This window comes from Rhipicephalus microplus, chromosome 3 (genome assembly GCF_043290135.1).
Source record: "Rhipicephalus microplus isolate Deutch F79 chromosome 3, USDA_Rmic, whole genome shotgun sequence".
In the NCBI taxonomy this organism is placed as follows: Eukaryota; Metazoa; Arthropoda; class Arachnida; order Ixodida; family Ixodidae; genus Rhipicephalus; species Rhipicephalus microplus.
The window spans coordinates 12,580,450-12,606,186 of record NC_134702.1 but is presented as its reverse complement, the minus strand read 5'-3'; the positions used below and the strand labels follow the sequence as shown (position 1 = coordinate 12,606,186).

The 25,737-nt window shown below is 46.0% G+C and overlaps 1 protein-coding gene across 2 annotated transcripts in view; it reads left to right on the top strand.

Annotated features, from left to right (window-relative positions):
• The window catches only part of LOC119182172 (zinc finger protein basonuclin-2-like), a 302,065-nt gene that overhangs the window by 68,336 nt on the left and 207,992 nt on the right, over positions 1-25,737 (top strand). The window contains exons 1-2 of one of the 2 annotated variants that reach the window (XM_075888898.1): positions 14,189-14,213; positions 14,591-14,697. In XM_075888898.1, coding sequence (XP_075745013.1) covers positions 14,689-14,697 — 9 coding nt within the window. In that variant the 5' untranslated portion in view covers positions 14,189-14,213; positions 14,591-14,688. Of the gene's footprint in view, positions 1-14,188; positions 14,214-14,590; positions 14,698-25,737 lie in introns of those variants that run through there. The other variant, XM_075888896.1, reaches the window with a different exon arrangement.

The window sequence follows — 25,737 nt, the reverse complement described above, 5'->3', positions numbered from 1 at the left end:
TGGAAGAACAGGACCGGGCTGATTGAACATTTGAACTGCGATGGGCGTAGTCACAGCGACGATGACGTTGAAGATTAGGAAGTGGAATCAGCTCGCGTTTTCCTAAAGCTGTGACAGAGTGAAACACAGTGAGACTTTGCTTGAACGAACTTCAAGAAAACCCAGAAATAGGTTCGTTAAAGTAAAATTACGTTGAACCGATATATCTATGTCGCGGCTTGTTACCAGGAACTGAAGAAAACATCCGTTGTTGCAAGTAAATTTGAACTCTTTTACTTGCGTTGCTGCTTATTTGAATTTGTATTTATTTCCCACGTATATCTGTTGGTGCACTTGTGCACTAATGAGTGCAGTGGTGAAGAATCGGGTCACTGTGTCTAATCTCTCATCAACCTTCTCCGGCACAACACTCTGCTGGGCAGCGAAGGACTGCACTTTTTCCAAGTACACGTGGATTTCTTAGCTGGAATTCTTATTTCGTCTTATACAAGAGTGTCTTCTTCCTTCTTCTCTTCCTATTCCTGGGATAGGATGCGAGCTGCAATCTCCTCTTCAGACAGAGTCGTGCGCATGCCTTGACGGGATAGTCACAGGTGGCGTATAGTCCTCAGAATTCAAAGCGCTAAATGTGTTCTTTCAGACATCTTCTGATAAATATGACATGAGAAGCATTGGCTGGTGTCACAGACTGTGTTCGTAGTACTGAAATCCGCTCTTCTCTAATTTCGCTAAACTGAAATGCGTTAGCGTTGGGTGCAATGGTGCTTCAGCGGGCTATTTAAAAAGAAAAGTTCGCACCTATAAATAGCTCGGTAAACTGACCTTCGTTCAAGTGGCATTTTACTGCAGTTCCATCAGTTTTTGGCAACGTGTTTGGAACCATTAGGTTTTTGGTGTGTAGGCTAATACTGAACATAATATGTTTGTTCCAGTAGCATAGGCCAAGTCAAATCTAGAAATAAATAGAAATCCAAACTTAGGGTAATCAAGTCCGCCGATGAGCAGCCATAGGACGATGCATAATGCCAGTCAATTTCTGAGAGGTTTTTTTGAAATCAAAATTGTGCAATGCGGGTTTATTCGAGTGGAGCTGCGTGACTACCAGTTAACTATACTGTTGACCAAAGCCAACACGAATTGTGCGTCGTGTGAATTGATCGCGTGAACAGAACGGATGAAAACACTTATATAGGCCCGTGGAATATTCCAACAAAAGTGACACTAAGCTCAGGGAGAGAAAGCTAAAAGCGCGACCGTTCTTTAGTTTTCTACCTTATATGGGCAAAAGAAGTCGACTGAACTGCAATTGCGCGGTTCTTATAAGCGCCAGTCGTGCTTTAAATCGTTCGGACACATTTGAGTATACCATGCCATCGAAATATATTCGCCATTTCAGTGACTTAGGGGGGGGGGGTAACAAGTGACGCTGCTTCGTTTGTAGTGTATAGATGTGTGCATTAAGGTTCATATATAGCTGTTCTCTTGCGGTATGGAGAGTCTTCATAGAAAAAAATGTGTTTAGACAGGTACACGTGTGGGTACAGGTCAGACTGTCAAGGTCACTCATGCAAATTATCTGTCTTGTCACGCGTGTGTAATCTACTTGGATAAAAGGTGTCCCGTATACTTGCACTCGTTATCGTTCGCACTTCGGCTACATGTCGCACTTCGGCTAATGCGTGTGCACTCTCTGATCATTGCAAAAGAGGGCACAAAAAAAATGACCAGTCGAAACAAACGACCACAAGGACTCTTCCGCTGTTATAGTATATATACCTCATCGTAAGATCCCCTTACGCACAAAACCATGGACGCTATAAAGGTCACGCACTGTTCAGGAGAACGATGCTGACGAATGCATGCAGATTTCATTCGATTAAGTCCACCAAAAAAATATGTTTCTTATTAAGTTTGATCCTCCTCTTTTTTTTATACTTAGACGCGCTTCCCCGTTCACTGAATTGCAAGTGTACATGTCATGAGGACGTTCCTTCTGAATTGCAGGACGCGCTTCCCCATTCACTGAATTGCAAGTGTACATGTCATGAGGACGTTCCTTCTGAATTGCAGGACGCTTGCGCACAAGCACAAGCGCATAAAAAACAATGCTATATATGGCAGTGCAAGCTATAGTATATGCATGTTCGTGCGTGTGTTTGTATGTTTACGTGTTGTATACACAGACGAAATTGTGCAATTTCCGCGAAGGGGGGGGGTGACTTATGCCGTTTCTGTACAGAAATATACCTGGAGATCATACGTTTGAGTTTAGTTTTATAATTTATTTCAAGCAGGAACCCTGGCTCTCAATCCAGAGCGATCCTATATGCCCAACCTTCTGCCTTTCTCCGCGGTAAAATGTATTACAAGCGCGGCAGGCAGCCGTCGTGTCGAATACGCGATTACACACACACACATCGGGATGGGCCCTTAGGCGACTAATCCATGCGGCGCGCGATCGGCGGCGCTTGTCAAAGCGACTATCGCATCCGCGCGGCTCCCGCAGCGATGGGGGTGAGATGCCCTTCGGAGGGCCGTAAAAGCGAGCACGCGCCGCTGAGTTATGCGCCGGGCTCACGAATAATGTCCCGGCCTCCCGTACGGGACCCCAGGGAGAGGACTCGTCGGATCGCCGCCCGCCAGCCCGAGTTTTTTGGTCGACTTTTCGTCTCCTCCCGCTGAGCGACTGTAGCGGCGCGGGTAACTGTGTGAAGCGTATATCTGTGTACGCGCGAGTTTTGAACCGTATAACTGAAGTTCAAGAAAAAGAAAAGATTAAACACCCGAAGTTAGAGGAAGCGCGCGCTGAGGACGCCATTAAAGATAGGGGCTACATCATGGTCGCTGCACACCGCTCCAGCATGTCGATCGTCGGTCGTTTATGAGACGGGGGTGTGCGTAGAAAGCTGCGACACTTTATACGCGGCAACGCGACGATAGCTTTCGACGTGTATGATCCTTATCGCGCTTTCCGAAGTTCGGCGATTCCGGAGTTGTATAATGTTTGCCACGAAGGTTTTAATTCAGCGGGAGTTAAAGTATCTCATGTATATACTTTCCGCGTGCTCCTTGAAACATTAAGTTTGCCGGAATAAGTATAGAACGCATTTCACATATATTGGCTCGATATTCTCCGGCTGAAGCGTAAATGCTTTCACGAACGCACGTAAACGTCTTGTGTATGTTTACGCTTTGGCCAACATACACAAAATCCCCCCATTCGACCCTCCGCGGGATTTCTGCAAATCTTATAACGATAACCCTCTAACGAAGCGTGTGCAAGTGAACCAGATGGCAAGGCGAGAATTCATCGTAAATAAAGCGCACTGCGGAGGTGGTTTACTATGCATACCCCTGGGAATCGTCAGAGAATGTAATGGTGGTACTGGCGTCAATTGACGGTGTTCAAATGACAACACATCGTACGTTTTCTCTTCGCGGCCACCACAGGGCATCCTTCGAGTGATTCAGTTTGCAAGCCCTGACATATTTGCAGACTTAAAAACAGGCATTCATTTCTGTGATAAGTTGTGGGTGAACAAACAAAAAGTAATTACGCTAAATTTAACTCACGCTATGCTCTCACGGAGATTCAACATTGCACGTATACACTGAATTTCATTCTGCACGCCTCTAAGAGAGGGCAGTGCACCTCAAGCGTTAAAAGAGCCGTGAAGCTTGCGTGCGAAGCTCCCCAGCACAGCAGGTCAGGCTAAGGCGCCATCTGCAACGCATCAAAGCATCATCGAGGAGAGTCAGAAAAAATACCAGAGAATTAACAGCAAGAAGCGATGGGAACAGAAAAAAACACTGCTTGGGCCCGACAGGGTGATAGTTGAATTGTCAAGGGAGGAGAAAAAAAAGCGTGTCCGTTGAGAATAATGAAAAAAGTGCCAAGATGTCAGAGTGAGAAAGAAACAAAGAAAAGGGTGCTAACGAGCGTACACATTCGAATCCCTTTAGAATAGCCTCAACAACGTTATTAATAGTCGTAAAAAATGGCACGCCGGGGAGAAAGCTGTCCTAGCTCCGACACTATCCTCAGTGACGCGGCCAGCTGGCAAGACGTGATGCGGCGTGGACCATTAGCGGCGGCGGCCAAGTGCCGCGCTGACAGCCACCGTGCACAACTCGGTACCGTGCTATAGCTGGCAGGAAAAAAAAATGCAGAGGTGAACGGGGCAAGGAGAGACTTGTTTTGCATGCGCGCACACCCGTCACAAATGACACACCAGGGTAAATGCGCGAAGAGCTGCGGTGCCAGATAGCCAGGTCACTCCGGCGAGCCGCTGCCTCGCGAGTTCGGGCCATCCACGAAGTCCGCATACATCAACGCCGCTGCAGGCAGGAAGCTGTTTGTTGCTCAATTGGCTGTGCTTTTGGGTTTCAACGCCGTTTTCTTGTCTTTGGTATTTCCCTCCCCTCCCCCCCCCACTTTTTTTGTCGCCATCATCATCTTCTTTTTTTTTTCAACGCTCAGGGGAAGAGAATGAAGGCATGAAACGGGCGAAAAGCTAAATTTGCGATATGCGAAAGAACAAAGAGGATTTGAACAGAGACAAATATGCATCTTTCCGGAGGTCCTCTCCTCGTTGCTATCTTTTTTCACTCCCAGAAGGACGCGTCCAACGTTGCGCAACAAACGGACACGCCACACAACAACAAAGGGTAAAGAGGCAATATGGAAAGAAGCAATGAAAAAAAAAAGGATGAAGGTATACAGAGGAGGAAAGGCAGAAGCATACTTTTTGTTTTTGTTTTTCTTTTTTTGCGAAAGCTAAAGGCAAACACGGGACGCCCGATCACGGCCCAGTGTTCGTTTTATTTGTTTTTTTTTCTATTTCTCTTTTTTTCCCGCTTGGTTTGACACGCAACGCGGGTGATCCCCCCGCCGGTGCGGTGCGTGCGTTTGTATACGCGCGTATCTGCATGCCAGCGCGAGCATCGGTGTGTATAAAAAAGAACTTGAATAAGAGTGTACGTACAGAATCACAACTGTAGAATCGCAACTGCAGCGCGCGTTTGTGTGGCACACAGGCGCGTCAGGAATGAAAAAAAAAAGCGCAGCGATGCCCCATCCAAACAAAAACATTCATTAATCACCAAAGAGAGAGAGAGAGAGAGAGAGAGAGATCTTGTGGTAGCCTACCTCCGATATGGAGAGAGGGGGGCGAAAACGGTGGTGCCAGAACAGGGAGGGAAAGAGAATGTGAAAAAGAAGAAAAAATTGTTGATCGTGCTGCGTCCGGTGCAATAAAATATCAAGACCGACGCAGTCGCTGCGCTGACTGCGCCGGAGCGCGGGAGAAATGGGCCAAGAGGGAGTCGCGCGGGCATTGCATGCGTTGTCCGAATAGCAGAATGGGGGATAGCGTTAGGGCAACGGTACTGCAGTGGATTTTCTTCAACCGCGGGTCAAGAGTGGTTCCCGTGCATCTCGATCTGTGCAGGAGTGTTGAAGTCCGTATTTTCTGCATATGCCACTGAAGTAGTTGCACTGCGTTAGTGCCAAGTCTCGGGAAGGGAAGACGGATTCCGAAAGCTTTTAAAGTGGTATGGTGGGGTAAACCGTACACACGTCATATTTAGCGTAATACGTTAGAAACGGCTCCAAGTATTCCCATAAAATATTACACGCCCACACACACACACACACACACACACACACACACACACACACACACACACACACACACACACACACACACACAAAGCCACTGGGTATCAAGTGACACTCTTTTTTTATGTCTATGTGGCATATCCTTCCTTTGGCCCACTCCAAAATTCACATCATCGACTGTATTGTCTCGACCCATCTCTACGACTTCACCTACCCTCTGGTCTTTCTAGGGAGGAAGGAACAGTGTTGTGCCGTCTGCGTCTCGGCGTAGCCTTCACGAATGCGTATACTCATTTAAGATCGGGATAGCCGACAGCGCGGAGTGCATCGACTGCGCCGTCGATGAGACCATTGAACACCCCTTATTTCTGCCCGGCTTACACAAACGAGAGGCTTCACCTGCGCAGTTTTCTAAATGAACTGGACAGAAGTGATTTCACGGTCGAAAAAGTGTTGGGACCGTATAGCACTGCCCATCACAATTCCGAAAGGCAACGAAAGTGTTGTTGCATTTTCTCAAATACACCGGCCTGTTTCATCGTTTGCGACGTGAAACTGTTATGTGTCGGCACAGTCAGTGACCTTTGTTCTCCTCCTCTAAAACTTTCCTTCCCCCGCTCCCCTTCCCCAGTGCAGGGTAGCCTACCGGGGCTCAGCCCTGGTTAACCTCCCCGCCTTCCTGCTTATTCTCTTTCTCTCTCTCTTTCTCTCTCTCTTTAAAAGGGGGTTCAGTTATTCAATGTACCTTTTCTCTACCACTACCGAAAGTAATGTAAGCATATTCAGCCGCGTTATTGTAAAGATTCATAGGTTATCTGAACTTAAAAAAAATTACATATTTTGTAAAGTTTTAGTAAAAAAATAAGATCACTGCATGCACAAAGGCTCAAAGAGTACGTATTGTGGTGTAATTGTTTTACAGCTTCACTTCCTATATGAAATCAGAATTTTTTTAGTTCAGATTGTTTCTAACTTGTTGTAGCTCTCGCACACAAAGTTTCATCGAAATAACTTCAATAGTTTTTTAAATAAAAGGTACATTGAAGTTGAAAATGTCATAAAAAATGGAATTTGAGAAAAACGAAGTTTTACGTGCGCATATATACCGCTTGCGCCAGAGGGCGCACGGCGCACTTCGGCGCGGCATTTAAACCGCTTGGTGTGGCCGCTTGACGATGGGCTTTCACAGGTTTGTTCCTCCGAGAACAGTAGAATTTTTTAGTGTCAAAATTGCAAATTCAATTTTTGGGTGGTTTGCTTTACCATACTCCCTTAAATAAGGTCTAAACGGGGAGAAATTAAAGTGGACATAATATTAGTCCTTTGAGAGACTATACATACGAGAACCGCCACAGATCTTAAACCAATTTTGAACTTAGGGAGTAACTGCACGGTCCGGACTCCGTTCAGTAGCGTGACCGAGCCGTCGTGTTGTGTAACTGACGATAAGATGTTGGGAAATAAAAAAAAAACAGAGTGAATGACTCTTATTACAAGCTTTTACCCGGGGAAAAGAGCTCAGTCGCAAGCGAACTAGATGCGTCATTAGACCAGGGCCCAGAACGTCTTGTCTCACTCAACGCCGTTTTATATAGTATTACCTCAAGCTGGCTCCTCGTTCTTGATTGAAGCCAATCACACACCAGGATTCCAGCGAGTAACACACTGTCGCAGATAGGTCGTTTCACTCGTTGCAGCAATGTTTCTGCTGTCAATGACACTCTTGTGACATCAGGCCGGGAGAACACGATGTCGAGCGAGTTCCTGCGCCTCTCCACAGAAGGGCACGAAAGTGTTGCTGCAGGACAGACGAATCTGATCGGCGCCGTAGCATGCCAAATAAGGCCCAGCGGCCCAATGTGAATGAAGCGCTATATAGCTTCGACGTCGCAGGCCGTTCATCGGATGTAAACAGCACCATTTTGATCTCTTTAGTAATTACTCGTGCTCGGAGAAAGCCCACCTGCGGAAAAAAAATGGCAGAATATCCATGGGGTGAATGATGGAGAGTGTGGTGAAACATCCGTCCGTTCATTCGTTCTTGCTTCCGTCCGTCCATGCGTCCGTCTGTGTGATCGTCCGTGAGTGCGTCTTTTCGTGCGTCCACCCGTCCATCCGTGCGTCCGTCCATGTACCTGTCTGTGTGTCCGTTCGTCCATCTAGTCAACACTCCAAGTACCACCATCTCGCATCTCTTCATCATATATTCTGCATATAGAAGCACCGCCATCCAGCGGACATTCCAAGGACTAAACGAGAGGTGGCACACGCACACTTTCTTACGGCTTGCGCTTCGTGTCTATTTCCCACCTTTAACCACCTCGAGTTCGTAGTATATACTAGTTCACTGTATTGATGGCACTGCGGACCAACGCTCGCTAAACCTTTCTAAAACCAAGGAGGTTACGCCCAGCGAGTATAACGTATCAACCCTTTCTTGTCAGATAGTGCTCAAAGTACATGCCAATGGCTGCGAATGGGGAATGAGAGACAGGAGAATTCGCCTTTTAGTTAACGCGCACACTGCGAATTTTTTATTGTTCAACAACGCACAGGAGAAATCTCCCACCGGCACCACCTTGCAGGTAAAACGGAAGACTGGTTACGTACGACGAGGAACGAACGGGTGCCGCTTGAAGGAGCTTCGCCCCTGAAAATCAAGGTGCTCAAGTTGTACGGGAATTCATTGCCAAGCAATCCTTACAGACGCCGGGTCGCCAGGGTCATGTTATAACAACACACATATATGGCAATCGGTGAACCTGCCAGTTCAGAGAATACGCCGTTTTAAGGCCGACACAATTTTTCGGAGGCGAATATACTCTGCCATACAAACCTCTTGCAACTCTGAGCAAGTGTAAAGCTCTGAAAATGTTGATAGGATATTTTGTTTTGATAATAAAATCGATTTTCCCAGTGGTGCTGCTACCGACATCGACACCAACTTGATATCAGGATACAGATACCAATTTTGGTTTCTTCACGCAACAGTCTCGCTAGTTGTGATGACGCCTGCAAGTACCAGACTTCCAAAATGGCTACTTGGGCGTCACCAAAAAAATTCAAAATGGGCATTCTTGCGTCCCCAACAGAGCCTCGGTGCGGATTTGGTCGTGTACACGTCACGATATATTGCATAGGCACGTAAAAAGAAGCTCATACTATGGGTTATGTCAGGTACAACTTATGAATAGGCAAGGGGAGGAGGGTGTTCTGCCTCTCACCTAGTGCTATAGGATGTGGGTTCAAAGTCAGCCCCATACGTGGACATATTATGGACGAGGGACGCTGTGATTCTGGGGAGGGGGCGAAAAGGCAGCCCCGTTCATAGATTTGTAAATATATTTCAATAGCGAGGGGACACTGGAACGAACCTACGCCCCCCCCCCCCCCATCCTCAAGGGAGAATCAAGTGAGTCTATATGGTAGCTATATGGCAACTAAAACTAGTTTAAAAAGAACTAGTGGTATAGTTATACTTTTGCCATGGTGAATTCACCTTATCGGTACATTTATGCTGATGAGTGCTTGGCCTTTCATTCGACGTAAGAAAACTAGACCTGAAAACCTTCGTATCGTCAGGCTCTCTCAAAGAAAGCGCTCATTGACATACGCAGAGATAAGGGTTAACTGACAAGTGTCTGACATCACGCATTGACGCCATCGTTTTGTTTCGCACACCAACTGAGCTTCCGAGAGGAAAGTAATAATGCATGGGGTCATTCCACGCCAACCCTTCCAACCTTGGCGCTCGACCATCTGCGATTTACTTGAAAGAAAATTTCAGAACTATCTACATAAAGCCAAAAGTGTTCCCCCAAAACATGTTCTTGCGAAAAAAAAATTTGCAGTACTGCAAGCCTCATGTGATTTATTTTATTTTGAAAGCTCGAAACCATGGCCCGTAAAACACGTTGTCGAAAAATTCGTTCTTCCTAAATTAGGTTTAGGCGAATTTTTACCTTCAGAACAGTAGGTAGGCGTTTTACTTGAAATAAGTTTGAGTATACTTGAAATAAGCCGGTGACGCGCTCGCCCCGACTCCGCGCCAACGGTGGCTTCTCGGAGTGTCACTGGTTTTTCACCGGCTGCAACATCTAAGCGGTAAGGAAGGCCTCGCTATGCCGTCGGTATCAAGCCTGCATCGTATCGAGCTCGCACTGCGCACCGGCCGCCGTGGTGAGCTCTATATACACAAGCTAGCACCTACCACCGGCGAGGCAAATAATGTGTTTCACAAAAAATAAACATTGCTTGAATGAATGACAGTTTTCTGCGCCTTCCGACCACAGCAGTCAAATGACTATAACTCTATATAAGGCGAGCGCCGAACGAGGCGGAGACAGGCAGAAACGGCGTACAACATGCGTGCCCATGCCATGGACGGCCGCTGGATGAAAAAGCGCAAGGGTGCCCATGCAGTGCATGCGAGCAACAGCGGAAGTGGTTCCAAGAGGGAAAAGAAGAGAAGAGTGAGCCCCGTAACTGTCTGCATCACCGTGCGACACCTCAACAGTAGCTTACAAGGGATGGGGTGAGGAGGGATTAAAAGGATAGAATTAAATGTATAAAAAGAGAGAGAGAGAGATGTGCTGGCACAGCGAGCGAGGACATATGAGGGGATAGGGGAGATAGGAAAGATGGAAACACGGTCACAGGAGTCCGAGGACGGGGCATCACTTGCGAGAGCTCTTGTCGGCGTCAGGAGATGGCGTAGGGCAAGTCCAGTAGGTCAGAGCTATACGCTGTCGTCGGAGATCGGCGTCAGGAGATGACGTATAGGGCCAGCCCAGTCGGCCAGAGCTACGCTGCAGCGTCTGATATTGCGAGGGCCCAGCTGGTCGGCACGGAATCCAGCGAGCGAGCATGCGAGCAACCGAAACCGCGTCTGCGAAACGTCTTTTTCGTTGAAGTCCATAGCTCCGTATAGCTTAAACTGTGTGGATAGCAGACACCTATTTCTGTACATGAGAAAAATAATGAGACGAAAGCAGCACAGCAGCAAGAATGGTGTGATTGCCAGCTGTCATTCATCGTATAACCTTACCGTACTCTTCAGTGAGGCTATATAGTCGTCAAAAGCGGTGGAGGCGGTGTATCTCGGTTCATCGCTAGAGCTGCGGAATGCGCGTCGTTGATGTGTTCATGCACGGCCGCTCGGGCTTTGGTGTACGATTCAGTGCATTTTACGGATTCACGCACAGTACTGTAGATGCAAATTCAGCCCGAACGACAGAGCACCAACTGATAAAACCCTTTCGCTATAGTTAAAGAAGTATTGAATATTAGGCGGGTTTAAGATAAAAGGCATGTGTGCTAAAGTACTTCCATCAGGCCACAGCAAATTCGTACATACGCCATACATGTTTATTGCTTAAATATTAGTAAAAAAGGGGTCCTGTTTGAGCTACATGGGAGGTCAGAATATGGTGCCTATATATACCCAGTGACTAAAGCGTGGATATACGCCGCGCGAGCGGTGCGAAATAGTGAGCGTCAATGTTGTATTATTAAGTGAACGTTGTGTGCCTGTTTGCGTACTGTCATAAATATTGTGTGCTTTGAAGCTAATTTAAATAATGTTGCGCTTGCGCATGTTACGACTGCTGACGTGATTTTTTTTTCTCAGTGGATGTAAAAATTTACTTTCGTATATACTGACTCGAAAAACTTCCCCGATGGATGTAAATAAAAATCACAGAACATCCACGGGTTGAATGATGATGAGTGGGCGAAGCTCCGGAGGGAATCACCGGTAAACCATGAATCTTCTGTGTATTTCACCCAAGTCGATCATCATTTAAAGACGCGAGAAACGCTGTGTGTGTATGCCGTGCCGCTTGGGCCTCCCGCTCTCTTGCGGCAGGATCGGCGGCAACATGCAGCTTCAAGGCACGCTTCTGCCTCGCCGGCTCGCACATCGAGATTCTGTCTGAAAGCGCGCGCTACCGCCACCTTGCGCGCTCGCCACTCTGCAGCCCTGTTCATCCGGCGACTCCGAGCCCGCGCTAACAGCCAACGAATTTTGTTACAGCGCTTCCCCTAGCGTACGTCACCACACTAAATCGAACGAGTGCCTTCCACCAATGACGCGCGCCATATGTGACATCATTCCTATTATAACATCTCGCGTCTTTCATCATCAACTTCGCGTACCGCCATCTAGTGGACACTGCAAGAGCTAATCTAGAAGTGGCTACCTACTACTAAAACAACTATACATACAATAGAGGATGTACAGACCTACGCCTCGATGAGCTTCGTCCCGGAAACATCTCTTAATCCATGCGAAAGTCCCCTCCTGTTTGGGAGTAAAATTTTACTCCCTCCGGACGGTGTTTATAAAAACCCCATCGGGACATGCGAGGACAAGCTGTTTACTCCCATGTCGGCTTATTTCTGTTTGTAAGTGTATGTCACGCGTTCATATTCAGCACTCAAACCAAGCATGCGCGACTCTCTTCCTTACCTCTCTCCAACAGCTGTGCGTTACTCTTTCCACTTCTCTCCTATACCACCTGCTCACTCTTCCATTGCGCACGGGCGTCCCTCCCCTGTCTCTCTCCTCTCCTTTGTAACGTCAGAAATGGTCGCGATGCTTTTTTTTTGGTACTGCATTGTAGCACGTGTGGCTGCAAACCCCTTTTTCATAATTCCGCGGTTATTGGCGAAAATAGAAATAAAGTGACGAGGGAGATTGGAGGCAGAGAGGATTTCTAGATTAGGGCTCAACTGCCTAAGCATTTTCCCTCTCGGGCTTTGCCAAAAGAATTGTCGTTCCTGAGATTGTAGATTTTCGCGCGTGGCAACTGTGGCTTTCAAAACCGTTATCATTTGTCTTTTCGCATTTCGTGATGGCATATATGTACTCTCTTCGAAATAAATTTAGTCGGAAGTTAGCGCTCCCCGTTGTCCCTTCCCTTGTCCTTTGTATCACATTTTTTACGCGCTACGTTATTAGTTATGTATTACCAACACGCCCAACTTCATACTCTTGTAACATTAAACCTGGAATGGCTCCTGTGTCATAGCAGTACATATGTAATGTTTATTGCTTATTATGCAATTAGATAGGCGTCATTACAATTATAATTGACGTTTCAGCGACATTGTGCCCTCATAGGGCCTTTTCAAAAAAGTAGTATTGAGACCTGGCGTGGCTCTATGGCAGAATACCTGATTTCCGTGCTGAAAGCGTGGGTTCTTTATTCCTGCTGGGATCTTGATTTTATTCTTTGCAATCGACGGGACATTGCTGTCAATGTCGGTTTTTTCTAACCCTCTCGCATTTAATCTATACCAATGTCTGTTCTCGCCGTTCCTGGTCAAATACAAACAGTGAATCACCTGTGGAGCGTATCCTCACATCTCGGTGTGTGTACGACGGGTATGTGCCACACGTGTCTGGAGGCAAGGGTAACGTACCCGTCAGAGTTTTCACGCAATTCATGCCATAGACAGTCATATTCGTCAAACCTCTTACCCTTTCTTACCAATTTCGGTCTACACCAAGCTAAGTAGATCACGAGAGCACCTATTGGCGTAGGCAGATAGATAGATAGATAGATAGATAGATAGATAGATAGATAGATAGATAGATAGATAGATAGATAGATAGATAGATAGATAGATAGATAGATAGATAGATAGATAGATAGATAGATAGATAGATAGATAGATAGATAGATAGATAGATAGATAGATAGATAGATAGATAGATAGATAGATAGATAGATAGATAGATAGATAGATAGATAGATAGATAGATAGATAGATAGATAGATAGAAACACCTTTGGTTCACTAAAAAATCTTTCGTATATAATGCTAGCACGACTTCGCTATTCCAAATGCTGGTACTTCGCCAACAAATTAATTGACCAATCTGTTATGTATTGATTCTTCCCCGCCGTTCACGTTCAAACCCGGAGCTCACTCATTGGCAATATATATAAGTGCTTGCTGGCCAATAATGTTTAATTACTGCATGTTCATCGCATTCACACGAAATTCCCCTGAGCAAATTTCTCATTAAGAAAACTTGCAAGACAGCTTGCGGTGTAATCACGGTCATGCCCTCGAACCACAGATGTGCACGCGCCGCAAAGCCCTGCGAGTGTCTACCTGCGTCACTGCGAGCGCGTTCAAGGAGAGCTCCCTCCTCGCCGACGTCTCCGAGATGCGCGGGATGGCGTCCGGTTGCTCCGCATCCTCCGACGCATCTCCCGTAGTTCGCCAGAGCACCCCCGGGGGGCGCCTCGTGTCCCTTCACTTTTGGTGCTGAGTTGCTGACCGCTGCCGGCAAGGAAGTGGGCGTGACCGCGCGCCGCTCCGCCATTGGTTGCGCGGCCGTCCAGGTGCTCTTCCCTCGCGCACGCCATCTTCCGGGTCCCGCCCCCAGTAGGCGCGTTGCCCCTTTCTTTCCGCCCTAGCGCGAGCGGCGCGTCGCGGCGTCGCGCGGAACTGGCGGCACTCGCGGCTGCGGCGTTCTCAGCGGCGCGACGCGGTCGCGCGGTGGGGGGCGAACGAAGGAGGGGAAGATGTCGTCCCTGACGGCGGCCACCGCGCATGCGCGCGTGTCACCGTGTCACCAGGTGAGCGCGACCATTGGTTGACGCTGCGGACGACGCCCCTCCCCTGCGGCGCGACGCGGCGGCGGGTCGCAGCGGCTGCGCGCGTCGCGAGGGCGAGGGTGTCGCGTCACGGAGCGAGGAGGGCAGACCGCTCGCGCGCCGCCGTGTCGCCCCCCCGCGTCCGGCCGCACTCCGCGGGACAACGCGTCGTGCGCGTCCGCTCTCGCCCGGTGGTGTGTCGGCGGCCGCTCCGCATGCCTGCGGCCGCCTCGAGCGAAACTGCTTGCCTGTTGCGCCCGCCTGATGCCCACGTGCTGTCGGTGTTGCTGTGCGCGCTGTGAATGTGTCGCCGGCGCCTCCATGGGGGACTGAAGTGTGCTGCCCTGCTGCCATTGCAGGCCCTGCCGGTGCAGCGTTGGCCGAAGCGCGGACGCAGCCCAGTCCCGCGTCGTCGCCGTCCGACGGAGCAGCAACGCACCGCCGGACGCGCGCCAGCATGGATGTGGTGAGCTACCACCATCTCTCTTTGTGCACGACGTGCAACAGTCTACCATACTGTGGCGCATAATGCTAGCGCAACTGGTGTGCCAAAACTGAAGTTTCTGTTCGGGTTACAGTAAAAACAAAAAAAAGGCTATGACTGCAGTAGCAATCTTGTCGAAGATAATGACAGGGTGTTTAAACGTCTGCAGCGCAACGAGGACACACCTCATCATTTAACTGAAACTTACTTCCAACAGAAGTGAAATAAAAAAAGCAGATCTCCCTTCCCACGGCGTTCCCCAGCAATGTACATGAAGTAAACGAACAGAAAAGGAATTCGTATGCTCTTCATTTCCTCGGATATCTTTCCTCGGCGCGAGGAAGTGTGTTGCGATCCTCGCCTCTAACCCTTCCGCAAACGCCTCCCGAGGGAGGTCAGTTGCGAGCGGTGTCACGTAACGGTTTCCAAGACGTACCGCTGGATTACGCTTCTATCGCGAGTCTTCGTGGCGCGAGGGAAAGCGGCCGAGGAAAGCGAGCCCGAGGAGATTCCCTCGTCTGGGCTCGCTCGGTGCCAAGGGCGCTCGCCTCCTCCTCTCCCCCTCTGCCGTCCACTCGCTTGCGTTGTCAGGGGGGAGGAGACGAAAGTGCGGAAACAATTGCACCGAAAGTGGTGCCCGCTTCGAGACTTCGTAATTGGTCGCCCTTTTGCGTCTGGTTTAAAGGACGACCGAAGGAAAGCAGCGCACGCGAGAGCGTTTTGTAAGCGAGCCGGCGTTGAAAGAGGAGGGCCACAAATAACGACGCGGCTCGGACGATAGCCTTTTTTTTTTTTTGCACGGCGAGTTTGTTGAGAAGAGGTCGTCAAGACGTTCTCAGGCTGCTGTCTTTAGCATTGCAGAGTTTTCTCAGAACAGAAGTTTACCGGCGCGTGGGTTTGTTGTGTGCATTATTGAAGAGTGGGCATGCAACGGCGCAGCCACATTGTAAACCAGAGTTTGCTACAGTCCAAGCAATGTGCATACACACGTTGAGCTCACTGCGTAAACGCGTTTAACAACGTGTTATCCGCCAAGTTAGCGAAAACTGGTGAATGAGATGCGTGTATCCAGCGTTCCCTATAGTTACGAATTGCGCCGTGTACTTTCGAGTGAGGTGGTACAGTTGAAGCTATAGTGCTAGCTCGAACATTGAGTATACAGATAGGGTTATGGAAAATGAGGCAAAACAACGAAGTTGTGACCGCAAGCAGGGCGTCCAGGACTTGTTGTTTAAGTTCGCCCCAATAGTCGAGCGCTCGTTGAGTCATGGCTGGGTTTAAACAACACCAAAGCAACACGACGAAGCAGAGCGCCAGAAATATCCGCGAAAATTGAAAAAAAAAACGAAACAAAAGGGGGGTGGGGGCTGTGTAACGCAGTGGAGGCGCAATACTGCAGATAGGCACCTGTGTAGTGTTGACTATATCTGTTCCACGAAGTTTTGTAAATTTTCTCTATCTTTCCTGTTCTCTCTTCTGTCTGTCTTTTTTGTCTCTATATGTTTATTTTTATTTATTCATATCCATCTATCTTTGCATATACTTCTTCATCGCTTTCTTGCTCTTTCTTTTTTTTTTTTTTCATTCCTTCACCTGTGTCCATTTCTCGCTAGCTACCTTTTATATCCATGCTTTTCTCTCTCTGTTTCTAACTTTCTCTATTTTTATTTGAATCTCTTCTGTTCTCTTTTTGCATTTCTTTCTCTCATTTTCTGTCATTCTTTCTATGTTATGTTTCGCTATCTCCCTTCCTCTTTTCCCATCTCCTCATCATCACATCTCTCCTCCGCGCTCCCACTTCCCTTTCCCACCCACTTGCTACACTATACAATACAATGCTAGGCTACCGCCCTCTGCTGGCGAGCCTGGATAGCAGAGTACAATAAAGAAGAAAAAAAAAAAAGCCTGGATAGGTGAGTCGTTACAATGTTCGCCTTCGGATCCAGATTGCACGAGTTAATAATCTGCGTCATTTGTTTGCCTAAAATTTCTCTCTATGTCTATCTTTATATCTATTTCTATCCTTCTTCCTTTATTTCTTTCCTTCTCTTAGTCTTCCTTTCCGTCTATGTCTCTCTCTCTCTCCCTTGGTACCTTCTGGGAGCAAAACAGAAGAGGACAAAGATGAAGTAGACGATATACACAGATCGTGTGCCTGTTCATGATGATGACCATTTATGTTTCCGGCGGACAAATTACGGCGAGCTGAAACAGCTTCAATGTGAAAAAAAAAAGTCTTACAATTACTCGCACAAGCTTCGATCGTGAATTTTGAGAGTACCGTTTTTAATCGACTTTGATTTCGCTGATCTGGCTTCGTCGTGATAAAAATGAGTATAGTGCATTGGACTTGAACTCCTGAGTGACACACTGCAGGGTCACCTAGGCAGCCTTAATATAAAATTAACAACATAACAAGTAAGTTTTTTTCTTGTGGACTTTAAAGCGCTTAAACGGACAGGACGTAACAGAATAAACGCAACTCAGGCTCTGACTCTGAGCTGGCGATTTATTGCAAGACGCAAAGGACATATACAACTATATTACATACACGCGAAAAAAATGGAATTGCGCACAACAAGAACAGCAACTAGCCCGACCCTTCAGGTAATTCGTATAAATAAAGGCTCTAACATATACTCAATGTGCACTCATAACGGTAATAAGTGCTAGTGAGTTTACTCCCTTTGTGGGGAGTAAACACTCGTCCTATATTTCACTCTCTTCCCGGGTTGCTGGGAACCCTCTTCTGCACAGAGTATATATGCACACTCTGTCGACTGCAATATACGCAGTATAGCTTGACTGAAAAAGAGTAATAAAGCTTTCTCGCTAGAGTGAAGCTATACGCTCTTGACTGCAATATGCATTTACTCTCCGCAGGAGTTAAAACACGCTTTTCGGCTGCAGTTCCGTCACTTCCTCGCAGATATTTACAGTACTGGTAATGCTGCAAGAAGTGAAACTCCACTTGAGACAGCTGCGAGTTCGCAGTCTGTTTTTACTCGGTGTTCAAGAAAACAAAGTGCCTTAGCTAATTCTGCACTTTAGTGCACGCAGTTCTGGCGACGATAATGCATTTGTTTTGCTCTTGCAGTTTATACGATACACTCCCTATATGCGGGAGTGCGTATACACTGTCAGGAATGTTGGTTCAACAAGAGCTCATGGTTCGACGCAGAGTCGCTTGCAAACCGCGAGGACAGCCCGCATTGGTCTTGGCTGCTGTATACACATATATACAAAATCAAACGTTCAGGTCCAGCCGGTTCGTACAATTGTGACGTCACAAATGGTTATACGACTTCACACTGCAAGGTGTATGGCATATATACCCTTGCGAAAGACCTTGGCGGGAACCTTCCGTTTTGCCCTTGGCAACGTGGCGATACGAGGCTCCTAATGAGCAAACAAAAGTATACTCGACTATTAAGTCTATGAAGTTCCCGACATGGTGGCTGCATCGACGGCGAGTCACTGGTCACGCAGAGCTTTTGTCCTTCTCGAGATATGAGAATCGCAAAGAGCGCTCATTATCTCTCGGGCCCGTTCGTCGGGTGGCGCGCGCGCTGGTTTGGGAATGAGGCCCCGACGTCAAAGGTATTACACGCGTGGCATTGTCGCATGCTTTCTTGCGCACCACCATGACGACCTCGAACGGCGATGAGGAACTTGTGTGTACGTGCACTGGTACGTTACCACCACCGAAGCACCTCCTGTAGATAATGCCTCGCATTCACTGCGCCATCGCACTTTCAAAAAGCGTGCAATAAAACGAACCAACATATACGAAACTTTTTTTTTAATTCCGGCGTTTCGGCCGGGGCCCGACTTGCATCAGTGTATACAACCATCGGCATTAAATATATGTGCTTTGTCTTCACTGACGAAGGCCGAGTTCGGGCTGGTGCTCGTCCGTCAATTTGAACGTTTGCAAAGCACTGGATTTGCAGAAACATTTTCCATGAACATATGCATAGACCGAAAATTTCCAAATTCACAATAGTGTTCATTTGTATATTCATATCGATGCAACAAAACTCAATCTGCACACCACATATCGCAGCTATGGAAGCCAACCGAATACAACAGCACAATTTTAGACCGCCGTTCTTTCTATATATAGGTGCCACGTGCCTCGACTTCTTATACGGGATATATAGATTAACGGGACTCTATAGATATGGTGTTGGGCCCTCATGCCTATAGACATTTGTTTGGTGCGCTCGCAAAAACTTATCTTGTATATTACGTCACTTCTTTGTTACTCTGTGCATATATAACCAGTATAAGCAAACAGCAGGTCAGCTTCAGTGACCATGGATGAACAGGTGAGCTTATAACAGATATTTTTAATCTATATCGCAATGCTCTCAGACTATAGACTGTAAATAGCATGCACGTGATTGCATCACACGATCACAATATTATTTATGCCTATACCTCGGGTCAGAAATGTTGTGGCTTTTCTGCTTTCTTGTATGTGATTTCGAATTCACACGTGCGACTGTTGCGTGCGCTGTACGGAAGCGGCGTGCGGTGCGAAACAATTTTTATGCATGAAGAATGACCAGTGCCGCGATCGCTTTGTGTGTGCAGGCTCGGTGGTTTGTGACTCGGTTGCGTAGCCATGGGGTCGGATATTACATTCTTTTGTACTTTCTGTAAACACGCTGGACGGTGAAGACAAATTTTCAATTCATATGCCGTGGATAGTTTAAGCATACGGTCTCTCTCGTTCTCGAAGATAAATGACGCCGTTTCTGACGGCATAGAAGCATCTACAAATTCACAAACAATTTTCGCAGCGTCAAGGCTGTAACGTGCCCGATATGAGGGCTTAACCTTGATGCTTCTCGTGTACCTTTTATTCATTCGGCTTTTTTATAGAATGCAACGCCCTTCAAAGTGGCTCGAGTGCTCCCGATCCGCTTTTGTGGAGGCATATATAGTGTGTACCGTAATTTAGACGAAATAGCCCCGCCGCGGTGGTCTAGTGGCTAAGGTCTGCTGACCCGCAGGTCGCGGATTCGAATCCCTGCTGCGGCGGCTGCATTTCCGATGGAGGCGGAAATGTTGTAAGCCCGTGTGCTCAGATTTGGGTGCACGTTAGAGAACCTCTGGTGGTCAAAATTTCCGGAGCCCTCCACTACGGCGTTTCTCATAATCATATCGTGGTTTCGGGACGTTAAACCCCCCCCCCCCCCATGTCAATTTAGATTAAATCCTTAGACGCCTCATAAAAGGCTAAATTTGACAGTGGGCGTGGACGTGACCTGCGTAAAAAAGTCACGTGATCAGATATTACGGCCTCGTGGCTTCTCAAATCACTAAATTTATGATGTCATTATGACATCATAGTCATCGTCAATGACGTATAATGATGACGACATTAAACGAAAACATCAAAGTTTTAAGGCTGGCCAGATCCATAGGCAGTGGCGAACGAGGCGAAGTGCGAAAATCTTGGAATGAATTCGATCGTGGAGTCGATGAAAAAAACCACGTTATAGCTGCTGATGACAAATCGTTGAACAGTCGATGTCCCTGCAGCTAACATTTCCACATTTCAATAAAAAAATAAAAAAAGGATCTCTTGCATGCGGCACCTTGCAACCATGATAAAGACAAGTCAATTAGTCGAAACACTGTTTTTTGGCGACGTTTCCCTGTTCAAAGAGTTCAATGATTGGAGTGGAAGAGACTTATGGCATATAACATTAGCTGAAACGCCATATAATTTTGTTATGAACTGTTCCACTGCCGCGTTCTAAAGCAAACCAAAGTGCAGAATATATAGTCAATGCACTACGTTTTTCTATGGAAACAAGAAAATGAAATGTATTACACAAAAATGAAATTAGCCAAAGAGGCTAAATGAAAACAAAATATAATTGCTTCGTCGGCAACTCACATTATTGAGCAACATTAAACTAACTGTTCAACTTGTGCTGCTCTCTCTCTCTCTCTCTCTCTTTTTGTTCATTAGACGCAGTGGCTGCACCTGGCAGCGATCTTTACGCCGCAGAACCAACGCTGCTGCAGTCTCAGCGTCCCCGCAACTTGAACATCGTGGCTAATGCGTATACTGAAGAATGAACGTAACGTTATACATATATCAGTAAAGGTTTACTTTCGTGCTCGTATTATCAAATGTAGAGCGAAAATGTGATCGTAAAAAAGGCGTGAAGACTACTGTTTCCAGGGGACGTTGGTCGGTGATGAAAAAAGACAAACGTATGAGGCCGAAAAGCCTATTATGCAGTTTATGCAGAATCATATCAACGATCAATACGAACAAGTGAAGCGGATATTGGTGGACAACTGTGTATGCAGGAATCATGCTCTGCAATGAAATGCATGCATGGCGACCTGCGAACAGCACCCTTAGTCTAATTCTTTCGGAGTAAGCGTTCACCAGGCATGCTTCAAGCACCTTTAAGCAAATCGAATAGAAAAGGCTGCGTTGCGAAAAATAAGCGAAGAAATTGATATTTTTCCTCGAACAGTCAAGGCCTTCAGCAATTGAGTTCCAACCCTTCCCCCAACCCCCACGAAAAATTCCTGCCTTCGGCCCTGGCGTGCAGCATATTTGTCGGCGCAATCTTTATCGTGCAAGTCATCTATAGCTATAGAGAAATGAATGTTCGTTGCAGAAGGGGAACCCATCCGTAAAGATAGACCAGCCATCTATAGACACCGGAGATTTCGTGCGCGCAGCAGTATCTTCTAGGGAAGTGTATACCTATCAGTAGTGAAACAAACGACGAGTCATTTCGATCATTCACCGGGCGCATCATTGCAATTTGTCTACGTATACGTGGCTATTGCTGAGGACACCATAGAGGCTTTTTTTTAATAAGGAAAATATCATGTGGTCATAAACGAGAATTATTACTTCCTGTTCTCTGTATTATTACTTCCTGTTCTCTAAGAGGAAAAGGAAAGAAAGGTGGAAAGAAGAGCGGCCATGAAACCTGACAGTAAATGTCTTCGAACGAAAGGCTGCTTGCTTCGCTATGCATAATTATAGTTTATAAATTTATAGATTATAAATTATAGTTTATAAATATATAGATTATAAATTACTTTTGATTGCACTAAGCATGATGAGTGCTTTACAAAAAATCCTAGAATTTTAAACTTTGTGAAACTGAACTTCCGCTTCGCTCCTCCCAAAATCGAAGAACTATCTTTAGTTTTCGAGGGTATACCCCTTGTGTGGCTTGGGACCCGCGAAGTAAAACCGTATCTAATATATATGCTCAGGCTTATACAAAACCGTGCAGCCCGTTTGCCAGTTGTAACTATGCCTTCACGTTTAGTGTTACTCGACTTGTGAATTGGTGTGAATTACTAAGTACGCGTATACATAGAAAAAACAAACAACACGAGATTAGAAATACGTTAAAAAATTTTCAAGGCATGTATAGCTAAAATAGATAAAGAATCTTATTTTTTACGTCCCCATTTCTTATATATTTCACAGAAGTCTCCACTCTCTAAAAAATAAGATAATTTTTTTTTTCACAACAAACATATACATATACTCGTTCATTAGACAGAAAATCTCCTGGTAGAATCAGCTTCCACATGAGATTGCTCACTGTCGCTCTAAAACATCATTCAGAGACATACCGTTACGCTCAAACCTACATGTTTGTTTTTCGTATTTGTTTTACTTTTGTTTGCTATTAGAGCGTCGATTAGAGCGTATTCGCTCTAATCGACATTTGTTGTACGGTATGTTTACTGTTGGCAGGAATATTTTTATATGTGCTTCATTATGTGCTTTAATTTTCTATATCTGTGTCGATTGCGTTGAGGCTATGCCAGAGTGGAGATATACTCTGTGAACCGCAAACCCGTTCACTTCCTTTGTCAACTCTTACTTCGTGGTGGATGCACTGCAATTTGCCTCATGATGCAGAAACTATATGCTGCTTACATTTTTATAACCATTCATGTGAAAAGTTAGACGGTCTGCCTTTTGAGTACATAGATAATTAAGACTTAATTCACACGTTAATTTACACGCGTCAACTGTATACGCACGGTGCTAGTTTAAATACGATCACCAATGGCCCCATGCAGCTGGTCATTGAAATTGTTTCTATGCGTGAGTCTCTTTCTCTTAACTACCAGCCCTGAATTTTTGAACCGGCAGAAATATTTGTTTCTTGCTAATTTGGACTCCACCTAAAGAGCGCGAAAATAGTTTTTTTTTTCTGAGCACCCCATCAGTATACAAGAAAAATGGCTCCATGTTTTACATACAGGACACCAGAGATTCGTGGTTTTGAGTTAAATATGGTGAATTTAAATACATCTGTTTATTTAACCCTGTTAGTGGAAGTTATCGTTGTGAAACCAACATACAGCAACCATTTATTAGTTTGTGTGTCTAAACTGTCCTATATAGCAAGTCTTTGCTCTCGTGATACACAGCTCCTCATTGCACTCGAACGGCCACCGTCTAATTATTGAAGACTTTGGAAGATACAACATCATAAAAGATTGCAGAATCCTGCTTTGCAGCGCCAGAATTAATTCCGCTCATGTTTTGTTTGTTTTATCGCCTAAAAGATCTTGGCTCATACCAGCAAGAGGGATTGGCCACACTGTCCTTTACAGCGGAAATTTAAATACAACGCTTGTTAATATAGAGAGAAATGAGATAAGAAGAAGATGAATTATAACTTATACTAAAAATGAAAAAAAAGAAACATGAAAAGGGCTAAATGATCTGTCGTCATCTTCTTATTCTATAACTCCATCACACACCTACATTATATTTCATACAACGAGTTCAAAATTCATTACGCACTATCTCGCTATCAGACACGTCTAAAATATTGTCTAAGTGATGTGGACAGTTTTTTTTTTACTAGACATAGAATCAGGAGCTTTTACAAGAGCTACACAGCTGTATTAGCCTGAATGCATTCAAAGGTCTGACAACCACTGAACCCTGGTGTCCTACATTTGAAACATGAGAATTTTTCCACTGCTGCGGGCGATACGTTATATAGTGTTACGGAAGACGGTACTTTGTCAATAGCAAGTTAAGCATCTTACGAAAAAAATGCAATAGCTACTGATATAATAGGCACCTGTAAGGTGTCATTTATTATTTGGTTGCGGCGACTGTCATCGTCATCGCATTCCGCATTCTTGTTTTCCACTTTGCAGAGTTCCAAAAAAAGACGACGACGAAAAAAATTACTACCTAAGCTTGCGCAGGTGCATTGAGTTTAGTTCAGACACCTTTATCAATTTCTCACCTAATTTGGCAGCAAAGCATCTTCCTGTCATTTTTATAGGACGCCAAAGCCAAAAGGGCTAACACCGCTTGACTGGACTTCATATATCATATCGTTAACACTCTTGGCTAAGCGCCAGTTAAGATCTGGTATAACTCAGTAGCCCTCTTAAACAACACGAAACATTGAAACAACGGCGGTCTTGTAAATCTTCATTTCCACTTTGTTCAATTTATACACAACGGTATATTACTCCACCACTTTCATTACTCTTTCATTTGAGACATCACGGGCATTCTTTTCCGTGTAGAAGTGAGCAATATGAACCTCATCCATGCATGGCACTGTTTTAATGACTTTGTCTATACTTCTTCTTGCATTTTTTTATCATGTTCTCCTCGTAAACAGTCCTTTTCACATGTTATTACTGCGAGGACCAATAGTAATAAAAAAACAAAAGGGAAAAGTAAGTGGTCCGGGAGGAAGATTTCGCTTTTGAAGCCGCGCCCGCATAATCATTAGTTTGAGCGCCGCAAGACGCTTCCATGGTCCGCCTCCCACTGCAATATTTTCGCGGCCCGTTGCGGTTTCCATCCCTCTCGCGACATGCTCGTGCCTGCTGTGTTTGCCTTCTATATTTATCTTCCGCGTGTTTACTTATTTCCTCTATATGTAACGCACTTTCACGAGAGATTGCACCGTGCGCGGTTTCTTTGCTGGGAACCCATGGGCTGCGCGGTCTTTCTTTCTGGTTTTCAGCGGTATCTCCGTTTATTGAGCGCGCTATCGACGACCGAGCACTGCAAGAATACACGGGGGTGGTGTGCATGGGGCTCTTGAGTTCTCGTTTTGGGAGACGTTTTATATACCGTGCATAATTATATATACTTACGAAATACACTGTTGCAGTATATATAACGGCGGCGACTCATACTCGAGTTTTAACCATACCGTAATCCTTGACGAGGTCACATTCGCATCCCCTTACTTTTCGACAACGCCAGACAGCTCGCTTCGTATATAGTTGGCTGTATGCGATACGCTTCAAATGCACTCTCATGTGAAAAGCGTATACGGATATCTGCATACGCGGGGTTCAAGGAAAAGAATGCTGGCGCTTACGTTGGATATGAGCACGTGGAATGGTCGAAGCAAAGAATATATACGAAGGCTCTCGCATTTCAGTTTCGAGACGCTCTCTGTAAGAAGGCGTCAATGTGTGTATGGAGATAAGAAGTCTGATAACGCAACAGTGGTGTTATCGCGAGCACGCCACTCGTTAAACAGGTGCTTCAAAGCTGCATGTGTACACGAATTCGTCAAGTGCCATATCGGCTACAGGCATTTCTCGTGTAATTGAGCTCGACCGAAATGAAGTAACGTACATAAGAGAAGCCACAAAGGGTCATCTTCTTGTTTCTGTTCACGGAGGTGTCGGAAAGCTAGAGTGTAAATAAATTGTGGGGTGCGGACATAAAAAGCACTGCACACCGGCAGACAGAAGGTATACACCATGCAGTCTATGCGGGCGCGTACCACTCGATCAACCACTAAATGGCCTTCGCTCCTATAGTAAACCGGGCGTCATTAGGTAGCTTTTTATTGTGCCGTACAAACGACGGAATTCACACGCCGCAATAATGAGAAGGACGGCATCACGCATGGCGAATCGTTTCGGGAAAGTAAAAATAATCGGGCATTTTAGCGCCGCAGAATTTTCGCTCCTCTAAATTCGCAACGTGATGCTACTGTTTTCGTA